The 21351-nt window shown below is 53.0% G+C and overlaps 1 protein-coding gene across 2 annotated transcripts in view; it reads left to right on the top strand.

Annotated features, from left to right (window-relative positions):
- The window catches only part of LOC104328627 (hydrocephalus-inducing protein homolog), a 155061-nt gene that overhangs the window by 120185 nt on the left and 13525 nt on the right, over positions 1-21351 (top strand). For both annotated transcript variants that reach the window (XM_075434192.1, XM_075434194.1), the window contains 26 exons: positions 189-330; positions 1590-1755; positions 2506-3135; positions 3623-3832; positions 4225-4427; positions 4609-4791; positions 5031-5150; positions 6467-6626; positions 6732-6904; positions 7357-7555; positions 8469-8568; positions 9116-9215; positions 9698-9866; positions 10145-10383; positions 10716-10830; positions 11671-11875; positions 12243-12478; positions 13086-13237; positions 14215-14407; positions 14994-15102; positions 15686-15946; positions 16531-16673; positions 17011-17238; positions 18408-18568; positions 19395-19507; positions 21096-21342. In XM_075434192.1, the coding sequence (XP_075290307.1) occupies positions 189-330; positions 1590-1755; positions 2506-3135; positions 3623-3832; positions 4225-4427; positions 4609-4791; positions 5031-5150; positions 6467-6626; positions 6732-6904; positions 7357-7555; positions 8469-8568; positions 9116-9215; positions 9698-9866; positions 10145-10383; positions 10716-10830; positions 11671-11875; positions 12243-12478; positions 13086-13237; positions 14215-14407; positions 14994-15102; positions 15686-15946; positions 16531-16673; positions 17011-17238; positions 18408-18568; positions 19395-19507; positions 21096-21342 (4957 nt within the window). The remainder of the gene's footprint in view (positions 1-188; positions 331-1589; positions 1756-2505; positions 3136-3622; positions 3833-4224; positions 4428-4608; positions 4792-5030; positions 5151-6466; positions 6627-6731; positions 6905-7356; positions 7556-8468; positions 8569-9115; positions 9216-9697; positions 9867-10144; positions 10384-10715; positions 10831-11670; positions 11876-12242; positions 12479-13085; positions 13238-14214; positions 14408-14993; positions 15103-15685; positions 15947-16530; positions 16674-17010; positions 17239-18407; positions 18569-19394; positions 19508-21095; positions 21343-21351) is intronic.

The raw sequence follows: 21351 nt of genomic DNA, 5'->3' as shown, positions 1-21351 counted from the left end.
CAGGAACTCGCTGACTGCCGAGAGTTTGGGGGATTACCTGAATTTTGGAGCAGGAATATGGGCTCCCCAGTATCTTCTGGCAGGATGGCAGACTGGGTTGGGGCAGAGTTGTGAGTCCTCGCAGCTCGCTCAGAACAGCAACCTCTGCTTGCAGTCGCTAATGGTTTCTCCTCTGGTCTGTGCTGAAGGACGGGAGCGGGAAGAAGCTGCCAGAAGGGAGAAAGCACGTCTCTGGGAGATGGATGAGGATGAGTACGATGCCCTCACTGAGGAGCAGAAAGCTCAGTTTAATAACAACGTACGAGAAGTCCAGCGTGAGAGCAGGAAGAGGTCTGTAAGCCTTCCATGGGTAAATCCCCAGGACAATGTCCCTGAAGGGTTTCCCTGCTCTGGAGACCTTGGGTGAGCTCAGAGGGGTTACAGAGCAAAGGCCAAAAGTGTCCGGTACAAGCGGCACAAGGATAGGCAGTGCCAGCTCCCAGATTCCCAGCAGAGGAAGGACCTTTGTCCAGTGAGATGAGAACATCTCTCCGTTTCAGCTTAGACGCTGGCTGGGGGGAGCTGGGCTCTGTGCTTGGCCATGCCACTGTGCTTAGAAGTGTCTCTTAAGTTAATTACGTTGCTTCTCATCTTCTTCATCCCCCTTCTTTACCAAACCAGAGGGGCTGTGGCATGGGTTGGTGTGCAGCGTAGCTGTGCTGGCTTGTTGAAGTCCTGCCATATGTGAAGTCCTTGCGTCTCCCAGGGTTTTCCTTGCTGAGTGACACCAGCCGTAAAAGCTGTTCTCTCTTAGGCTCGCCTTCAGCTGCAGCAGCATTTGAACTTGGGAGAAGCTCTGATCCAGCAAAGCAGCCCTGTTCAGGATGATACGTATGATGAGCGTAAACCTGTGTTAATCCCTGCCTGAAAGCAGGTGGGACCTGCTTAAAGCGAGCGTGTGCTTCGGCACTGCTTTCAGGCCCAGCTGGAGTTTGTTTCCCTGCGAGGAGCTCACTAGGACTGCTTCACATGGTGATTTCCAGGACAGGCAGCACAAGATTTCCATGGTCGCAGCTGGGTTCCAGCAGGAAACCTGCTGGTTCAGAGCTTGTTTTGCAGTAGGGAAGTTACTGCGGCCTTTGCTTTCTTATTGATGTGGTGATTCTCACTAAGGAGCAGGTTTAGCCCTGGGAGAAGAAGGGCTGGATAAGCCAAGCAGGTATTGGTGCAGGGATGAGTAGCTGTTAGTGATTTGTGAGCTGGTTTAAACTGGGAAGTTAAGAGAGGACTTCAGGCGTCAGTGTGGAGAGATGGTGGATCAGTCTTTGGCAGTGTGCTGGAGGTGTCCAGGTGGACCTTATTGGAGAAGCTGCACAAATGATCCTTATGACAACAAGACTTAGACTGGGCTGGTCGTGGATGTCCCCTGCCACCTTTCCTCTCTTTGGATGTTCCCAACCTCCCCAGGTTGAGGGAAGTCCATGGAGATGGTCCAATGGTTCTGCCTGGCCTCGAGGTCAATGAATAAAGTGCAGGACCAGCTGGGACTGCAGCAAGCCCAGATTTCTGGCTGTGACTCTCACGGATGTTTTCTGTTTGGCTTGCTGAAGGGAGATGGAGCAGCTGGCTCGAGAGCTTGAGGAAAAGCATCGGCAAGAGCTAGAGCGCTTGAAGGAGGAGGAAGAGCTGAAGAAGTCGTCTAAACGGGGAAAGAGAGGGCTTGGAAAAGACAAAAATAATGCTTTGGGGAAGAAAAGCGAGCCTGGAGGCAGGCAGGTGGGTGGTTGTGTTTATAGAGATGAGTAAAAGCCCTGAGGACCTTCCCACTGAGCTGTACCAGTCCCTGAGAAACCAGCAGCCACATGCAGTGCTGGGGATGAGTACCTGGCCATGAGGAACACGTGGGGCTGTGCTGGGAAGTAACAGCTGCTGTTGGATCACGCTGCTGCTTTACCAGGGCTGTTTTTGCCCTGGGTTTGCAGAAGAGCTGCTCTTCTAGAATCATGTTGCCTTTGAGTCGTGGCTTCACATAACTCCGTACATTCACTGTGAAGCCCTAGATGGTTGTAGAGTAGCGTTTCTCCCTACTCTGCTTGGGACTTACACCTCTGAGCCATGATCCATCTGGGATGTAGTGGCTTTTCCTGCGTGTCTGGCAGGAGATACCACCGGGCCTTAGGTATTCATGAGCAACTGGACTTCCCAAAGAGTTGAGCAGCCACAGGGATGCTCAGCACGCCAGAAATGAGCCTGGAGGACTGCACAGGAGTAAGGTGTCCTAAGTTCCCTGTTTGGGTTGGGAAGCTGTTCTGATTCTCAGGTGGTTTGCAGGACTCCTCATCAGCCTGGCCCTGGAGACTTTGCTTTCAGTTGAACTACACTGAGTACCAGCTCTGTGTACTGGGATTTGTAGAGCACCTAGCACAGGTCTTGGAGAGGCTTGGGGTGCTCTCGCCTCCAGTGCTGTAGGACAGTGAAAGGTGTTTTGAAATGCTCACTGCTTTTCCCCCCACTCCTCCTGCCTAGAATACGAACACATCCACCAGCAACACCAACGCGTCCACCAGCAACCGGTCGGATGTCACCGAAGGGGCAGACAAGAGGAGATCTCTAAATGAGCACCCAGACTCCCTTGCAGGTGATAAGGAAGATACGAAAATGCAGAGCAAGGTTCCCCCAATGGATGCCTGCTCGGTGATGGTTGTGCAACCCGCAGACCCAGAACAGGGCGAAACCAGAACTGAGGCCCTGAGTGACAGTGAGAAGAACTTAGCCCTGAGGTTTAAGATCTACGAGGCATCGCAGAAGGATGTCACGCATGTTTTGTCGTCCTGGGACAGGGTTCAGGGTGTCCTGCTGTCCCCTCTGAACCAAGAGGAGGTGCAGCACCAAGCAGAAGACCAGCGCCAGCATTTATCCAGCCACAGGAGCCGGAAGGACAGAGAGAAGGAGCGTCAGGAGAGGCTGGAGAAAGAGCGACTGGAGAAACTGAAGGCTCTTGAGGACTCCAGGTTATCTCAGCCAGAAGGGGAAGGTGCAGAAGGGTCAGCTAGAGGCCAGGATGTCGGGGTGCCCTGCTTGGACATCCAGGTGCTGAGCTCAGAAGATGTGACTGGGAAGATCCTGGAGAACAGCAAGCTGCCAGCAGCAGAGCAGGTAAAGCCCTGCGAGGCCCAGATGCTGAGCCTGCCGTGGTCTGGGCCCTGCTGTGTTGTGTCCCACCAGGTGACAATGGCACAGAGCCTTGTCCAGGCCCCTGATGATGTTCCACAACGGCTCTGCAGCAACCACATGGCTGGGGAGGTTCTTAGCATCCTTTGAATGGGTGGGGAGAGGGAATGCTCTCTGTACAAGCATCCTGTTTGTTCAGAGAATTTCCTGGTCTGGAAATCATTAAAAATGATTCCAGGCCAGGGCAGCAGATAGTCATTGTTTCCTTCAGCTGAGTCACGCAAGGGAGAGATTTCTTTCTAGGTCCCACTTGTAGGTCCTGGCACTGCTCTGGAGCCTGCCCACCCCGCTGGGTGTAAAAAACCACCGCACTCCATATAAAGAAAAAAACCATTGCCAGAAGCTCAATGCCCTTGAGGAAGCGTGAGGGTGAAGGGTAACGGGACTATAGAGTTTTCTCTTACGGTTGTAGATCCTGGACGACCTGGGAGTGGGTCCCTCGGGGCCTCCCATTCCCCCTATGGCTTTTTACTCTGTGATCCGCTACCCAGAGAAGCGGGTGGCCCCTGCAGCAGGAGAAGCCCTCAAGCACTTCATCTTCGTTGTGCCAGAAGGTGCCACTGCAGAAGATGAAAAGGATACCAAAAGTCTTGTGGATGCCGCCGCTGCGCCCGCGGTGAAGGTGCCAGGGCAGGGGCCAGGCTGGGTGGGGGGCAGGTGGAATGGGGGAGGATCACTGTGGGAGGGCAGTGAAGACGGGGCCCCGTGTCTGCAGGCATCCCTTCTGTCTGTCCGGAAGAGACAGCTCTGCTTGAGCTATGGGGCAGTTGTGTAAGATGAGGGGAAAAAAAAAATCACTGAAAAACCTTAACTTCTCTTCAGGAGAGGGCCCTGGGCAGGGAGAGGTGTCGTAGCCAAAACAAAGTCCGATAAGTCCGCGTCCATGGGCAAGACGTGGTTGGTTGTTTATTCCCTCTCCTGTTTGTTACCAAACTCGCAGCTTGCTTTCCAGGACGGGGGTGTCTCAGGGCAGGTCTCACCTCTCTGCCTTTTCTCTCTCCCTTCGACATGAAGCTGTCGGAGGAGCAGGTCACCCCCACCAGAGCCCGGTCGAGGAAGGAGAAAGCTGTGGGCAGCCGGGAGGCTGCAAGGGAGAAGCGGAGCTCTGCTCGGGGCAGGAGAGGTCACCAGGGGCCAAGCACAGGAGCACCCACACGTGCCCCTGAGGTGCTCCAAAGAAGCAAGGACATGACCCCGTCCCCAGGGAGATCCATCAGGTGAGCTGCGAGGGAGGAGGTGATCCCTCTGCTTCATGGCCAATGTGCTAAGCGAGGTCCATCGTACCCAGCTCTGCAGGGACCATTTGCATGTGCCTCCATGGGATGGCAAGTCCATGACCCTGCTCCTTGTCTCATTTGCTTGTTAGCAGTGTCTGAAGCCTCCTCTTTTAATTGCTAGGCTGAGCAGCTGCCGGTGGGTAGTACCTGCCCATGGCGAGGTGGAACTGAAGGTCCACTTCAGCTCCATGGTGCCGGGACAGTTTGATCAGACGCTGCATTTTGAGATCCTGGGGACAAACCGACTGTACCAGCTGCACTGCAAGGGCACCTGCCTGTATCCCACCATCAGCCAGGACCCACGGTAAGGCTGGCCCGTGGGAGCCCTCCCGCGCTGCTCCCCTCAGAACTCAGAGCCCAGGCTGCCCCTTGTGCCCTGTGACCTTCTGGCTTGGGCAGAGCATGCTGCCTGAGCAGCCCAGCATCTCTTGGAGCTGGGAACCAATACTGGTACCTCAGCCACCGATAAGGGTTAGGGCTTTCTGACCAGGTTTTCTACATTGAGCAGCTCACAGTTCCTCGCTCTTTATTTTCTCTCCCCAGGTTGGTGTTTCCTCACCGGAGGAAGAGCAAGGCAGATGATGACATCATCTTCAAGCAGTATGTCATGGACACGGGCGTATTCCACTTTGGACCGCTGCTGTGCGGGAAGTCAAGAGACTGGTACGTGCTCCCCGCCCAGAGTGAGCAGCCTGATGTGCTGCCTGCTCGGAGTGAGATGCTGGGGTGGGATCTCCAGGGCCTTGTGTTTTCATGGACATGCTTGGAGACATCCTGCCCTAGTGGCCCAATTCAGGGGAGGCCCAGGCAGAGACCTGGGAGATGCACGGGGCTGAAGGGCCACGGATGTGTGAACTTGGGCAGGTAACAATCAGAGTCTTGCAGGAGCTGGGGAGAACCCTGTGGGTGCCTTGGTGGCCAGAGCCATGTGCTGAAGGTGACTTGGGCCAACTTGTGTCCCCCCTCCACATCTCAGCTTCACCACCCGTGAAGAGAACTTTATGGTGCTTTTTTTCAAGTGCTTTGAGCTCTGCAGGTAGACTGAATGAACAATTATTCTGCTGGTGGTTTTCTAAACCACTCATTAATCTGTAATATTAGTAAGACTTTATGATCTGACCTACCAGTGGGGCAGGGGGGAATCTGCGGAGGAATAAAAATGGGAATTACATTTCCCTGATCCTGACTGCTCGATAAAGCCTGCCTAAAAAAGTTGTCATTGTAGCTGCTGATGTATTTCTATTTTTAACGTTGCTCTTTTTTTTTTTTTTAACATTAAAAATGAAGTTCTTGTCTTCATGGGAGCTCTGGAGAGCTAGTGGTATTTTGACAACTTGAGGAAATTAAATCAAAACAATTTAAAAACTGAAAGAGGATCCTTAGCTGGGCTGATGAATGGTCTTGGGTTGCTGTTTGCTTTTTTAACCCTTTAACACCAAAATCTGTTCCATACCTGAAAGAAGGGACATGTGCTAAATTTGGTGTTCCTTTGGGGAATTCATCCTTTATGTTTCCTTCCTGAGACGTTGAGCTAACCCGTGAAATACAAGGCAGTCTCCTGGCTTTTTTGGAAAAGAGAAGTTAAACTATTTTTAAAACCTCTTTTCAAAAGCATTTCTTTATACCCTGCAGAGAAGAAAACCCAACAAAGAAGGGGGAAGAAGCCACGTGCCTGGCGTACTTTCATTTTGCCAGGCACCTTTGAATTTCTATTTTGTAAAACACTATATAAGCGGCCTGTGCCTCGTCATGCCTCTGGGATGGAGGCACCAGGTGCAGGGGCAGACATCAAAGTAAAGCAAGGACAAACACACCTACCACGCAAGGTGCCCCTCAGTGATCCTTTTTCTTAGCCTGCTTGTTCGACTGTGGTCTTTCGGTGCAGCCTCCCGTGCCTGGGACACGGTGCTTTCCGCCATGTGTGATGAAGACAGTCGTCCTGGGCTGTCCTCTGCAGCCTTTTCCCCTTTTGTGGACAGGTATAAGGCGCTGGACCATCCCAGCAACTGCGAGAAGATAACCATCCTCAACGTCACCCCCCTGGAAGCAGAGGTGCAGTTCTTCTTTGAGCACGATCTCAAAGCAGAGACGTTCCTTTTAGACCCTCCTAGCATGAGGCTGAAGCCCAACGAGAAGCAGGTAGGAGACGGGCAGGTAGTGCAGGCACCAGCAGAAGCTCCCAGGAGCCATTTCTCCTGCTTTCTCAAGGCTCTTCTGCATTTCTCTTTGCGGGGACCGGGCTAGGAGCTGAGCATCTGGGCGTACCCCACTTCAGCTGGCCTCGTAGAAGACAACCTCATCTGCTGCGTTAAGGAGAACCCGGAGCCGGTGGTCTTCCGCCTGTGCTGCCAGGGGGTGCAGGTGGAGCTGGGGGTCAGCCCCAAGCAGCTGCATTTCGACAAGCTGCTTCTGCACAGGTCAGTCACCCCACGGCCGCTCGACTGGGGACGAGAGCTGTCAGCGAGCTCCTCTCCAGCTTCTCTGGCTGTGTGGCTGCTCGGACTGGAGACTGGGCTACCATCCCTCTTTCTCCCAGTAGTTCCCAGTCTCTTGCCCACTGTTCCTTGCTGGCTTGGATGTCCCGTGACAGCCACGAGCTCTGTAGCCCCCCAGAAATGCATCCTGATGCATTTGTAGCCTATCTGCTGGTTCAGAGAGCAGCCTAGTTGCTGCTCCTCATCTGCCTTCTGTTGGATATGCTTTTAGCACCCAGCTCTCCCCCAGGACCTCACTTCTGAGACTTGTGACGCAGAGAAAACATTGAAGGGTGGTTGCAGGTGCATGGATAGGGCTGCTCCAAGCTGCATTTGGTTGCAAGGCTAGCGTGAGCATCAAGCAGCTGGCGCTGAGTGTCTGCCTTTCTCTACAGGAGAGACAGCAAGACCCTGGTCCTGCGAAACCGCACCCCGCTGCCCGTGGCCTGGCGGCTTAGTGGGCTGGAAAACCTCGGTGAGGACTTCTCCGTGTCGTTGCGGGAGGGCATCGTTGGTCCCCGTGCGGAGTTTGGCGTGTATCTGTATTTCAAGGCCACTAAGGCTCTCAGCATTAAGAAGACAATCCGACTGGAGGTGAGAGACATTGTGCCCTCCCTGGCAGAGCCGGGCAGAGGGATCAGCCCTGCGCTCTTAGGGATGGACACCGTGCTTGGAGGGCACCCTGCCAAGGGGGTGAAAGGGTGAGCCTTCACGAGACTCCTTTCTTCCTGCGTTGCTGGGGGGCCAGGCCCTGAGCAGCAAGGGACTCTCGCTGAAGGATGGTGTGTTGGAAACCAGGTGACTACTAGGGTGCTCTTGTGGGGTGGGTATGCTATGGAGTCAGGAAGAGATGTAACCAAAGGACACAAGGGTGCCGCGACCCTGACTTCTGCTGCCTCAGACTGGGTTCCCCAGAACACGCGGTGCATCCCTGAGCGTCCACGTCCCCCCAGGTAACCAGGCGCTCCCTCTGCAGCCTGGGTTACGAGGCAGCGTCCACCTCATTGCTCTGCGTGGTAGAACACTCGTTCGGTTGTCCAGACATCGGTGTGCTCCCTGCACCCATCCTGGAGTCCATCTGGGGCTCTTAACATAGAGCAATAAACTCTCACCCTGTAATTTTTGTTCTGCATGATTTAGAGGCTGCATTCCAGTGAGGATGTTGGGTGACTGAAGAGGAGAGAGTTGGTTGTCAATGCCACCTGCTCTGGGACACCTCACGCTTCTTGGGGCTGTTTTTACATGGCTGTGCCTCCCAGGGTGCTTTAGCAGCAGCGTTCCCTGCCATAGGAGTGCAGAGTTGGGCTGGCAGGGTTTTGTGCTGCAGCAGAACCCCGCTGGGTCAGCCCGCGAGGTGAACAGGTTCAGAAAGCCTCAGCGTCCGCAGATGCTTGTCAAGCAGGGGAGGCCACAGTGGAAGCAGCCAGCAGAGACAATGACTCGTATGTTGTCTACCAAAGGAATTTAGGAGAATGATCTAAGCAGTGTTTGTTTCTTGCTGCCTCAGGTTTCAGACGCGGAAAATGTCCTGGGGATTGTTCAGATCGAAAATATCCAAGTCCTTGCGGAGGCCTATGACGTTGCTCTCAACATCAGCATTTTGAAAGGTCAGTGGATGTCCCCAGAACAGAGTTGCCCAGGTGCATTGCTTTGCCTTCGCAGATGGGCAACCAAAGCACTTGGGATGGGGTGAGATAGCATGTAAGCGTGACACGGACACGGAAAGCATGCGTCTTACAAGCTGCGTGGGGTAAAGCGCTGTCAGGACCCAGCTAGCCTTGAGTCTCTCACCTCTGAACTTCGAAGTGTGAGACTTCATGTACCGATCGATTTGGGGGCTTTGAAACCACAGTGACGTGAACAAGGAGCTGGCAACACCTGAAGGTTCGGCACGGCACAAAAAGTTGTTGGATCTGTGCTTGGAAGCAAGGAGATGGAAACTGAGCTCCTTAGCTGCTGAACCCTGTAGATATACTCCAAGTAAGAAGAGAAGGGGTAGCAAAGTAGCTAGAGAAAACTTCCAAGGATGGAAGCTTCCTGAGGAGGGTTTTGTGCCACCTGAGAACTCCAAATATGTATCTTGTCACTTGATGTAGTCTGCAGCAGCTCACAGATATTCACCATTTCTTACCTTGCTTTGCGGGTTTTCTGCAGGTGCAGATGGCAGAGTGGATTTCGGAATCCTTAAGGTCCTGGATGATGCGAAGCAAGTGCTGACTCTGAAGAACAAGGGGAAGTACGAGATTGCATACAGGTGGGTCCTGCTGCCTGGTCTGTGAATGCACGGCGCCACCATCTGCCCAGGCCTGCATTCTTCTTGTGTCCATGGCTAGAACCTGGCTACCTCGTGGTTCAGGTAAGTACAAACCCCGGGCTCTCTAGTCTCAAGTATTTTAGTAGAGAATCCAGCCACACACCAGCGGTTCTTCACAGCTCAGCAGGAACCAGGAGAGACCCTGAAATCTGAGCCACTGGCTGCTGAGATTCATTGTCTTCCTTTGAGGGTCAGCTAATTTCCTTTTATGAGACTCCTTCAAAGGAGGGAATGAAAAGATTCGGTGTCGAGGTTAGCTTGCGACACTTGTGTTGGTCTGCACTCTGTGTCAACATCTGGGATTCCCCAAACAGAGCTGGACTCTTGTTTTTTTTTTTATGGTCCCATGCAAAGTCCTGGCTGTGCTGATGACATCTGTACTTCTAACGGCAGAGGTCTTTGTCCCTTCACTTTCTCCCCAGTTTCAAGCTGGAAACCGCAGATACCAACATCCGCGACTTGGCATCCCACTTCACTCTGCAGCCGCAGAAGGGTGTGCTGCCTGTCTCCGAGCGCACTGTGCAGGTCCAGCTGCTCTTCCACCCCAAGATGGAAATGGATATTGAGGACAAACCCATCTTGCAGTGCCAGGTGAGCTGCCTGGACCAGGTGGTGTTAGCACACCGTGTCTTGGTGTGAGCAGGACTTGTGTCTTCTGGAAGGAGGTCTTTAGCTGGGGAATCCACTCTCACATGTATATAACAAATTTTTTCAGAAACCATTTGTGGTGCTCCCTAAGTGGAGCTGTGAATCTGGTGCCGGAGGAGGTGTTTGAGGGGTGAGCTGACAGGGACCCGGGATGGGGGCCAGGGGACAGAGATAGAGGCTGGCCTCTCTGCTGAATTTACCAGCTCCTCCTCCGGTTGCAGGTGATTGAGCCCAGCATTTGTGAAGGAGGCGAGACCATTGCCGTCATCCCGGTGAGGGTGTCAGCAAAATCTGTGTTCAGCAAGTACAGCATTTACCCTGCCTCGCTTATCAACTTTGGTGCCATGGTGAACGGCACCAGGAAAACCTGCACTTTCACGCTAGAAAACAAAGGAGTCCTTGACTTTAAATTCCTCATCTACCGAGCAGACCAGGATGCAACCGTATTGCCAAGGAAAAGGTGAGAGAAGACCTTCACCCCCCCTTCCTGCCTGAGTAGGCACCAGCATGGCTGGTGTGTGATGGACAGCCAGGACACCTGGGTTCTTGTCCGTGTGCATCACTGGCTTGTGAGTGGGGAGCAGAAAAATGCCTCGGTGTCCCCGTGTGTGGGACAAAGCTGGTGATGTAGCTGATCTGTCCATAAGCAACAGCAATAGGTGCTGCAGGCAGCTGTCCAGGCGCCATCGGGAGCAGGAAGGCTTGCTTCCACGGGGAGGAAGGCCAGCCCTGGCCGCGGAGAAAGGCAGGGAGAGCTCAGTGTGATGGATGTCTTCTGCTTTCTCCTCTTAGTGCACATCAGACGAAATCCACTCACTCTCACGAGAGCGAAAGCTTCAGCAGAAGGACACCCTCAGTCAAGCAAAGCAAGCCCTCGCTGCAAAAGGACGTGAACCCCTTCATGCAGGTGGGTGGCTGCTGCTCCCCGAAATGTGCTGCTGCGGGTGGTGTGCGAGGACGCTGCCGTGCCCGGGCTGGGGGCTTATTGCCCTGGGATGGGACATGGTCTGCATGATGGAGGTCCATCGTCTCCCAGCCACGAGCAGAGGCGGGAGTTGCTTAGTCCCATGCTCTTGCTTTATGCTTTAGCACAAGAGGAAATGGCCTCAAGTTGCGTCAGGGGAGGTTTAGATTAGATATTAGGAAAAATTTCTTTACTGCAAGAGTGGTCAGGCGTGGGCACAGGCTGCCCAGGGAGGTGGCTGAGTCCACATCCCTGGAAGGGTTTAAAAAATGAGTAGATGTGGCACTTCAGCATATGGTTTAGTAGGAATGGTGGTATTGGGTGGATGGTTGGACTCGATGATCTTAGAGGTTTTTTCCAACCTATGATTCTATGTTTCTGGTTGGGGTCAAGAGAGGGGAGCAGGTCCTACGTTTGGTAGCTGCTAGCCCAAACAGATCTGTGAATACCACAGATGCAGAACGTCGCTGTTAGAACTCCCAGTCCATAGACACCAAATGACCTTGCTTTTTTCTTCTCCTCAGTCCCTTCTCTTCTCTCCCATCATTTCTCGCAGTTTTCTCTGCTCTCCTATTTTACCCCTGGAGGCTGAAGGATCCCAGCTACCACCTTCACCTTTTGTACCCAAACTCCGTTCTCTATGCCACTCAGGGCAGGCCTGCAGCTCCTCCTGGCTTGTTCATCTCATGCTGGGGCTGCCTTTGGGCCATAGAGTCATCCCTCACTGGGGATGCTCAAGATAAAGCTGTTAGACATCAGCCTCTCCTGGGACTCTTTCTGCAGGCTCGCTTCACTTCAGGCATGTTCACGGTGTACCCTGGCTTTGGTTCCATCCCTCCTGGGGGCCAGCAGATGATCACAGTGGATTGCTGCGCAGAGCCGTTGGGGACGTGCAAGGAGCACCTGTCCATCGATATCAGCAACAGAGATCCCAGCGACAATCCCCTTGGCATCCCCTACACCCTGTTTGCTGAGTCCTGCCTCCCAGGTACGCCCCGTCCACAGGTTCCCTTGGCCAGACCTGCTGCTGTTCAGCACCCAGACTTACCGCTGGGAGAGACAGACATCTGGACCCTAATGTCGCATCTTAAAATCCTCAGAGGTTCCAGTCCTTTTCAAGGCTACCAATGGGGAGAGGCTGGGAGGGAGGCATGGAGGAGTGAAAGGAATGCGATTCCCTTTAAGGCTGAGGGCGACTGAGCTCCATCCTCACAGCCAGCTCCCCCACCTGGGTTGGGTTTAGCAGTGACCTGGGCAGATGGAGCTTATTGAGCCTTCTGAGAGGCCAATGGAGTCCAGATGAACTCAGTAGGAAGGCTTCTCCATCCTCAGCCCTTCCTCTTGTCTGTTCGCAGCGTTTGTGGTGGACGACATCGAGTCAATCTTTGAGGAACATCGAATCTGCAGCAACATCAACCTCTGCCACATCCTACAGACTGTGCAAGACAAGGGCGTGTTCATCTCAGATGAGAAGAAGTTTATCTTCACCAATGTTCTGGTTGGGCACCGGGCCACAGCTCGCTTCAAGATCCGCAATGTGAACAAAGTCCCCTGTGATGTGGTCCTCTCCATCAAACCCATCCCTGGTAAGGTAAGAACAAGAGGCCACGGTGAGCGTTGCTCTTCAAAGACTTTGCGGTAGCTTGTCTTGTTCTCCAGACTCGTTGCTTCCTCTTGCCCAGACTAGTCCAGGTCAGTGCAGGTCAAACTTCAGGGGAGAGCAGCGATGCTGGGGTGACAGTTGGGTTGAATTCAGCGTGTTTCAAGCAAGGTTTTGGCTCACCCCTCTGGGTCTTTGGTGGGAGACCTAAACCCTTCTGAACATCTCTTGGAAGTGCACGTGGAGGGGCTTTTCTATGGGACTGACATGCCAGGGCTCAAAGCAGACCATTTCTTCAAGCTCCCTGGTCTTTTCCTTCTCTTTGAAGGCTAATTCTATATTATTTGCAAGGTTTTCCATGTGGTCCCCACCTCCACGTATGTTGGGTGGCTGCCCGGTGCTCAAAGCAAGCTTTATGGCAGCTCCTTGTGCAACGTCAGTGCCAGTTTGGAGTCACCCTCTGAGATGGAAGGAGCCTGTTGAGGGAAGCAGGAAGGAAGGTGCTGTCTGGAGCTGTTCCCCACGACGCACATAGGAGTAAGACTGCATCACGTTGAAGGGTGTTTTCTCCTAATACCGCTCTGTGGGTTCTTCCAAGTTTAACAGCCATGTTAGTGACGTTTTTGAGGTGGATCCTGTTCAGATGTGTGTGCCCAGCTGCTGTCACGCCTTTGCTACAGTGACCTTCACTCCGCAGAAGATGCAGAACTACCAGTGCACTTTTGAGGCTTCCCTTGATGTCCAAGCAAGGTAACTCACCTTGGGAAATCTTGTAGGGGGGAACTTTCTGATAGATGCTTCTCCTCTGAGAGGATATAGACCCTTTGTTCACCCTAACTCTTTTAGTAGCCTTAAGCAGAGTACGTAGCATTAGATAATTAAGGAAGAAGTAACTACTAGACATAGCAGAGCAGAAAAATTGATAGTGGTAGTTTAGCCTGTAGGAGTAATGGTGAGGACGGTGTACTATTGGGTAGCCAACTGGAATTTACTGAGGCAGAAAAAAATGATGTGCAACAGCTCACCTGGGGCTTTCCAAGGACAGAGGATTAGATGAGACAGTTTCTGTGCCAGCAAGTCAGCATGCATCGTTTCCTCCTTGTTCATGTTAAAATTAGATGATCCTAAGTGATTACCTGGGGTATGTTAAAGTACTTTATGTTAAAGTATTTTATATTGAGGAACAACTGGACCCCTTACAGAAGAGGAGCCCAGTTCCTCTGTCCTGGGACCTGTTTGCAGCAGGGCTCTGACCTGCTCTTCCCCAACTCTTGAGCTGCTTAACTGGGACAAGACTAAGTCAGCTTTCTGCCCTAATAAGAAATTCCTGGTTTAGTGTCCTTGGAAATAATCTGTACTGATGGTGTGATTTATTTACTTTTCCCTTCTTGCTAATATACCTTTTTCACGCTTGTGCTTTTCGCATATGTCTTGTATCACTGCAGCCAGTGAATTTGCCATGTCTCATTACTGACCTGCTGTACTACATGCTTTAATTAAGTGAAATGATTTTTAACTGTTATTCTGGAAGGCTCTGGCTTTTGGGAGCAGATTCCTCTTGTGAATGGCCCTGGTCTGTCTGGGAGGAGAGGGGTGAGGAGCTGGGTGGTGGGGTTACAGGAGCACCAGCCAGGGAAGACACAGCGGGCAGCCCTCGCTTCGTTGCTTGCCAAGCGGGAAATGGGTTCGTGCCAGCCGTAACGATTTCTCCTCTGCCTCTCCTGCAGCCCTGCGGCGATGAAAGCGCAAAGCCTGACCTTCGAGATCAGCGGAGATGGGAATCTGCCTCGGGTGACGGTCCTGCGCCCGGTCCTTCGCAATAAGAGAGGGAACCCTCTGCTGCTCTTCAAGAGGCTGTTGCTGGGCGATTCGGAAAAGCTGCCTCTGGTCCTTCGTAACAGTGGCACCATACCTGCCCAGGTGAGGACCTGTGTGGGGAATGTTCTGGTCTGGGAACAAGTGCTCATCCCATGGAGGAAAGGTCCCAGAAAACCTGGTAGACCTTGAAACAGGTCTCAAATTCTTTTTAAGCAAATGACTGACTTTTGCTTTCCAGAAAGGTTGTTTCTCTTGGAAATGGGGTTTTCTGACCAGTCTATCCTTTTCAGTTAAACACAACACAACAAAGTTGGTGGGCTGTTCTTCCCCCTGCCCTTCTTCTCATATTTCAGCTCTCAGGGGCGTGTGTGATGTCCTAGTTACATTAGATTGTGTTTGATCTCGTTTTACTACATGATAATTGAACTCAGTTGTAGTTTAATTACCTTCTGCTTGTTACTTTAATACTTTCTGTCCTGTTTGGTTATGTTTTAATTATATCCCAATACCTCTGAACACTTTTTTCTTTTTCTCTGCCTGATTTTACTTAAACTTTGTGCCAAGAGCCGTGTTTGAAATGGGGCAGTGTTCCGGGTTCCCCGCGCTGGCCCAGCAGCAGGATGGTGTCCATCTGAGTGCCCTCCTGTACCCACACCGGCACGGTCATGCTCTGTATTCCTTTTCTCAGTTGGCGATAGACGTGTTGGATGAAGGGGGAGTTTTCTGCTTGAAAGCCCGGCCCACCACACACTGCATCTACCAAGCTGCAGGAACATGGGAGGACTCTCCTGGAGAAGGTAAATTCGTTAACCATGAAGTGTGGTCATGCACACAGGGGCAATGTGTGCCTTGCTCTTGGCTTGGCCAAGCAGCAGCCAGGTGTTAGACACAATTTATTCCCTGGGGCTCTCGGTACCCCTAGTTTTTCATGTGGACTCTGACGGATTTCTTTCTAGCAAGTCACAGAAAGTTTTCCCGTTCTTTTGGGCGTGGTGGGTTGGGTTGCAGGGATCTATCACCACTTCAGTGGACCGTCTGAGGTCTTGGCTGCATGTGGGAAGTTAGCAGGCTGAACAGAGGCAGCCCTTGAGCCCACAGCCAGCCAACAAAAGCCAAAACCGCTCTTTGACTCAGCTTTACGTACAGCAGGAGCTGGGTGGATGCAGTTCGAGTGAGAACTAGGTGTTGAGGTTAAGACACTTAAGCAGTGATATGCAGGGTGGTGGTGTAGTCTTGTGAAGGTAGGAGGAGAGTCTGAAACCACTGGTGGGACAACCTGTACTTAGAGGCAGCTGGGATTCAACCTCTTATTCCTCTTACACCCCGTGGAAATATTTCCTCTGTACGGCTCTGTTGTCTCTGATTTCCATTGCTGTGCAGAGAAGAAGCCACACACTGCTTCCCTGGTCCTGCACCACGGGGAATTAGCAGAGTTCGACGTGCTTTTCAAACCCACCCTGGCCAAACGTGTGGAAGGGAAGATCCGCCTGTCAGTGGTGGACAACCTGTATGAAGAGACCAACATTCAGCTGGTGGGTGAAGGCTACGAGGATGACTTCACGCTAGATAACATCCACGGACTAGCAGCAGACAGCAAGGAAGAAAACACTGAGGGAAATCTGGAGGAAGATGTGATTGAGGGTAAGACAGGCTGTCAAGATGGAGCGAGGAATAGGGAAATACGCATTTCTACTCACCTTGTGCTGGTGCAGGTGTGGTCCAGCCTTAGCGGACAGATCCTGCTGCCTTTTGGAGCTTACAGAGCAGCCACACTTGAGAGCACAAGGGAAGATTCTCTGTCAAGGGAGAAGCTTGCAGGCTAGCAGAGAAGGGTCAGAGATACCAGCGTTCGGCTGAGTATCTCTAGCAGGAGGTCTACCAGCCGCTGGTACATGATGGGAGATGAAGACCATGTGTGATAATTTGTCCTCTGTATGACCAGGCCTGTGCCGTCACCCACCGGAGCCAGTGGTCTGTGAGTGTGCCTGCCGAGTGCGCGGAGGCAGTGCGTGCTGTACTGCTTGTCTCTGCACAGACACAGCCACGCGTTTAGGGACACGTCAGGGCATTTCCCTGAAAGCGGTGGGACTGGGAGCTGCATCTCCCAGAGGGAAGGAAGGCTTGGAGCAAGGGAGAGTTGAGTCGGGCATATGCTTGTCTGTGCGTGTGAGGGGGGCAGATGGACCTTACCGCACGCTGAGATCTCTTGCACTCATTCTTAACAGCTGCCAGAGTGGACCACATCCAGTTTGGGGACTGTCACATCGGGATGCCCTACGCCGTGACCTTCACCATCACCAACCGCAGCAGGGCAGAGGCGATGCGCTTTGAGTGGCTGGCAGCCCCCCCGTTTCACTTCTCCCCCCAGGTGAGCTGGGACAGCTCTGCCTTTCCCCACTGCTTGAGCCCTGCCTGGCGTGTTCCCAGGAGCTGGCAGGGAGTCACCACGTACCGGTGAGAGCCCGTTTGGGTGCCATGTAGGAGATGCAATCCCTGGCTTTGCTGGGGCAGGACTGTCAACCCCACAGAAAAGGCTCCATGGTATGGGAGCTTGCTTTGTTTGTCCTTTCCTCTATTAAAACTCAGATGAATACGCAGCAAGATGCAGATTCCTGGCACAGCTGCTCACCACATCAATCCCTATGTTGTCAGTCCTGCCTTTGTCAGTGATTCCAGTTTGGTCTTGGCTCTCTGGTTCTCCCTAGGTGGGACATCTCCATGCTGGCTGTGCTAAGCACATCACAGTGACCTTGAAATCGGATGTCCCGGTCACCTTCAAAATGCACCCTGTGAAGTGCAGGGTGGCTGGGATCGCCTTCCAGCTGCCGCCGGAGGAGGTTACCGACTGGGACGACTGCCTGTGCACCGTCAAGTGGGTGGAGGATGCCACGAGGGGCCCAGCAGCCGCAGCCGTGTGGCCTGTGAAGAAGAAGGTAAGAAGCGCAATAGCAAAAGCTAACCGAGCTTACACAAAAAGAATTGCCGATGGCAGCAGACCTGCTGGTTCAGCAGCTCCTGCTTCCTCCTGCTGTTTAATCCATCCGTGACGTTAACCAGCAGTGCGTTTTAGGGGAGAGGTAGGTGCACGGTGAGCTGGTACGCTCACACGAGATGGGGAAATCGTTTTGACAAGAGAAGTTTAGCCAGATGCAAACTATCGATCTCTGCCAAAAGCTGACCTGTTGCAGCCCGGGTTGAACAGGAGGTCGTATTTTACGATAGCACATTTGATGGTGTTAAAATCTCTTCATCTGATTCAGTGCCTTTTCACGAACAAGGAGTTAAATCCACTGCACTCTGTCTCTTGTTTTGGAGAGCAACACTAGCGCTCTTCTGCGTATGCTGGCCAGCCCACCAGCGCATCGTGGGTGAGCTCTGAGCTCTGTCTGCACTGATACAGAGATTTTGGTTGTGGTGTCTCTACCATCTGTCTATCTGTATGGCAGTTGGGCAGGAGTCAGAAGAAAGATTGTCTCCAGAAACTCTTGCTTTTACTATTACAATTGCCAAACACACTTACCTTGGGTGATGGTTCTTCCCTAGTTTCTGGGTGATTGTAAGGGCCGTAAACCAAACTTCTTCCCCATCAGAGCATCAGCAGCTGGAGACTTTCCTAGCGAGTTCATTCCCATCCCAAAATGCCCGTCCCCAGCCCTCTCCAGCATGGTTGTTGCCCCACACATGACATCTGGAAAGCCCTTTCTCGTAAGACAAGAAGGAAAAGGTGCTTTCTAGGTTTGTTCATTCTTGGGGTTCTCAATCTACAGAGCTCCAGCAGGGGAACATCTCCTAATGTGGAGGCCTGCTGGGTTTATAAGGGGCCAGGAAAAGGGTCAGACACCCTACAGGGTTGAAACATGGGGACTGGTACTTGGTCATAGTCCCCACGGGTGTATTCACAGTGGTGGTGGTGATTGCTTTGATCAGTAGGTAGAAACAAATACTATAGTGGAAGGGCCAAGTTTAGTCATCTTTCCAGGGAATTAAATGGGAATGGTCCTTCCTAGCCCCTGTACGTGGCTGATTTTGGAGGTCGAAAGGCTCCCTGCTCAGTTTGACTTTATGGGCTCTGCTGAGTGATTCTTCCCTCTCCTGTTTGGAGGTGATTGGGACCGACCCAGCACCAGCTCACACTGTCCTGGAGAAGAGCAGCCGTGAGGTAGAGCTTCGCCTTAGTGCTGTTGTTGACTATGCTGACTTCAAGCTGGATACGGACGTGATTCAGTTCAAGGAGACCTTGCTCTTCCAGACGAGGATGTTCACGTGAGTGCTGGAGGCCAGGCTGGGACCTGCGAGTGGGAGCTGCCTTGCCCAGGGCTGACCCAGTGTCTGCTTCCCCAGAGCTGTGCTGAGCTCTGAGGTGGCCTCTGCTTTTCCTGCTCCTTGTGGTGCTGTGCCAGCAGAGGTTACACTGACACGCTCATTGCTCAGCCACTTAATAAACCTCCTCTAATCTCCAACAGGCTGATCAGCCTTGGAGGGGGATGCTGCTGCCCGCTGGGTCTGAGGTTCCAGCTTACACACATCCTGGGGGCCTGGAGATCTCCCACATCTGGACACGAGTCCCTTCAAAGGCTTTACCTTCTGTCTCACTGGCTTGTCATCCCTTTAAGCAAATCATTAATTGTTTCCTCTTTTCCAAGTCCTGGCGGGGTGCTGGGGCCCACATATCTGCACACAAAGCCAAGCTGGAGACGGTGGCTGCCGTCCTGCCAAGTCATGCCAGGAGAGGTTCATTTCTGTCATGCCTTTTAGCTGAGAACAGCCACGGTTTTGCTTTCATTTCATGTTGCCTGTCCTCATCTGCTCGAGGGCGAGTTTGCAGGCAAAATAATGGCAAACCAAGACCAGAATAAGACCCTTGAATTAAGTCTCCTGGACACCATGGCTGCCCTTTCCTCTTTAACTTCCAAACGTTGAAATCGTTGCTGCCCAGGGCAGCAATCTAGACGTGGCGGAGTTGCCTGTGGAGGAAGATGCTACTCAGCATAAAGAAAGGGGTACCAGGAGCCCACTGTACAGTGTTACTTCTCTACTCACTTTGTATTTATTGGACATTTTCTTTTTATTTCCCTTTCTTGCTTTTCAGTTTCCAGCTATCCAATACAGGGAACGTGGCCCTGGAATTCGCCTGGATGGCGGCTGTGAAGGATGAAAGGGCGGCGAGCCGCAGCGGGGAGTTGCTCACGCCCAGTCTGGATGGTAAGGTGCTGGCTCTGGGTGGCAGGCAGCTGGGGGTGCTTGGGGTGTTTCAGTCAGTAGCTGAGGGCTCGGGGAGAAGACCATGCCACTTCCCCCAAAACAGGAATTGCTGTTTCATCCCTGTCCAGTCCTCCACTTTCATCAGCATCTTCCCAGTTGCAGCTGGAGGCTTTCTCCTTGTCCCCTCGCTGCCTTTCAGACCCTCCTACACTTGCTCTGACACATGTGCTCTGTGCAGGAGCTGAGCCTGGCTCAGGAGAGCCCCATGGTGGGTCAGGACTGGGAGGGGGGCACATCAGGGCATCTTTTTGGAAAGTGTCTGAGACAGAAAATTGGTGCTGTAACAACGAGTTACCTGAGCTGCAGTCACCGTCCGTGCAATTCCCCAGTCCAGGGCAGGTCCAAAGTCGCTGTCTAAAATTAACCCTCCTGCCTCGTGCAGCGGGGTGTTCGCTGCAGGCAGAGACCCTGCTGGCGGCAGCCGGTGGAGCCCGGCGGTGGGGCCGTGGCTTGTTAACCTGCAGTAGTGCGGTTGTGTCAGAGTGCGCGGTCTCCTTGGGAGCAGCGTGGTTCTGCGGGGAAGCGGGGCTGTGTGTCCAGGAGGTCTTGTCAGGAACAGGCATGAGGAGAGCTGTCAACCCTTGCATTTCCTAGCATGGGCAGCTTGCCTGATGGTCAAGACAAGAGACCTCAGCTGAACTCCTTGATGCTCCGAATGAGCTTAGCTCCCTGCTGTGCGGGTCCTGGTGTTGGCTCTTCCCCGGCACAGGGCACCCTCATGCTGAAGCTGGTCTGCTGTGCCATTAGCTGTCTGGTCGTCGGTTATGAAAGCCTGACAAAGAGGAAGGGAGGAGAGGGTGTGAAGGATAGAGCAGCGCTGTTCTCCAAAGCCTGCTTTCCACCGTGCACAAGCAGAATGCAGTTCTGTAGGCAACACAGGAGTGCGAACTTCACACTGTGCTGAGTGCCAAGTGCTGAGGCTGGCTGCACTGGAGTGTGAAGCAGTGCCCAGGAGTTGTCCCAGATGTTGTCGCAGTCACCTCTGCTGTTAATACCTGGGTGTGGTTTGGGAAGGAACGCTGGACAGAAACAGTTCTGCAGGAGAAGTGTGCATCTAAGCTACCCAGTCATGGAGATGAGGGGGCTGAAGAGCACGGAGTGAAGTGTCTGGCTTCAGTCCTGGGCCTGCTTAATTTGCTAACGGACGTAGCCTTCCGGACCATCATCTGAGCATCTTGTACAGTGATGTTCCATGGTGTGGTTTGACTTGAGCAGTTCTTGGGTCTCCGCTGGGCCTTTTCACTGTATTTGCTATCCCCCATGCTCAGTTCTCCCTCCTGTCCTCTCTTTCATGCCTGTCCCCGGGACTTTCTGGGATTACGATTATCAAGCGGTAACTCGGAAGCAACATGCAACCTGACCGCTCTCCCTGTTCCTCATCAGGAGGAGTGCTGCTGAAAGCACTTGGCCAGGGGTGCTCCAAGCGCATCCCAGCTCCTTTCTGTCCACCTGCCGCAGGAGGCAGAGGTGCTGGGAGCAGAGGATTTCCTTCTTTAAAGAAGTCCTGCTAACCTCTTCCTTACCACAGGGGATGTCCTCTCCTCCGCTTTTGGTGCCTCTGCGAAGCTCCAACCCAGCCGTTGTTTGAGCCAGGTGGGCCGCGCTCTGGAGCAGGTCTCTTCCTCCCTAAGCTCATCTCTGAACACCGTCAGTGCCACCCCAGCATTCTCTGTCGAGCCCCGCAGCGGCACCATCTCTGCTGGGCAGGAGCAGCTCTTCCAGATGAAGTTCTCTCCGGTCTACTTGGGGGACTTTGAGGGCCGTATGCTTTGCAGGTAGGAAAT

This window comes from Opisthocomus hoazin, chromosome 12, assembly GCF_030867145.1.
Source record: "Opisthocomus hoazin isolate bOpiHoa1 chromosome 12, bOpiHoa1.hap1, whole genome shotgun sequence".
NCBI lineage: Eukaryota > Metazoa > Chordata > Aves > Opisthocomiformes > Opisthocomidae > Opisthocomus > Opisthocomus hoazin.
Note: the sequence above shows the minus strand (reverse complement) of the source record. Positions and strands in the feature narration are given on the sequence as shown.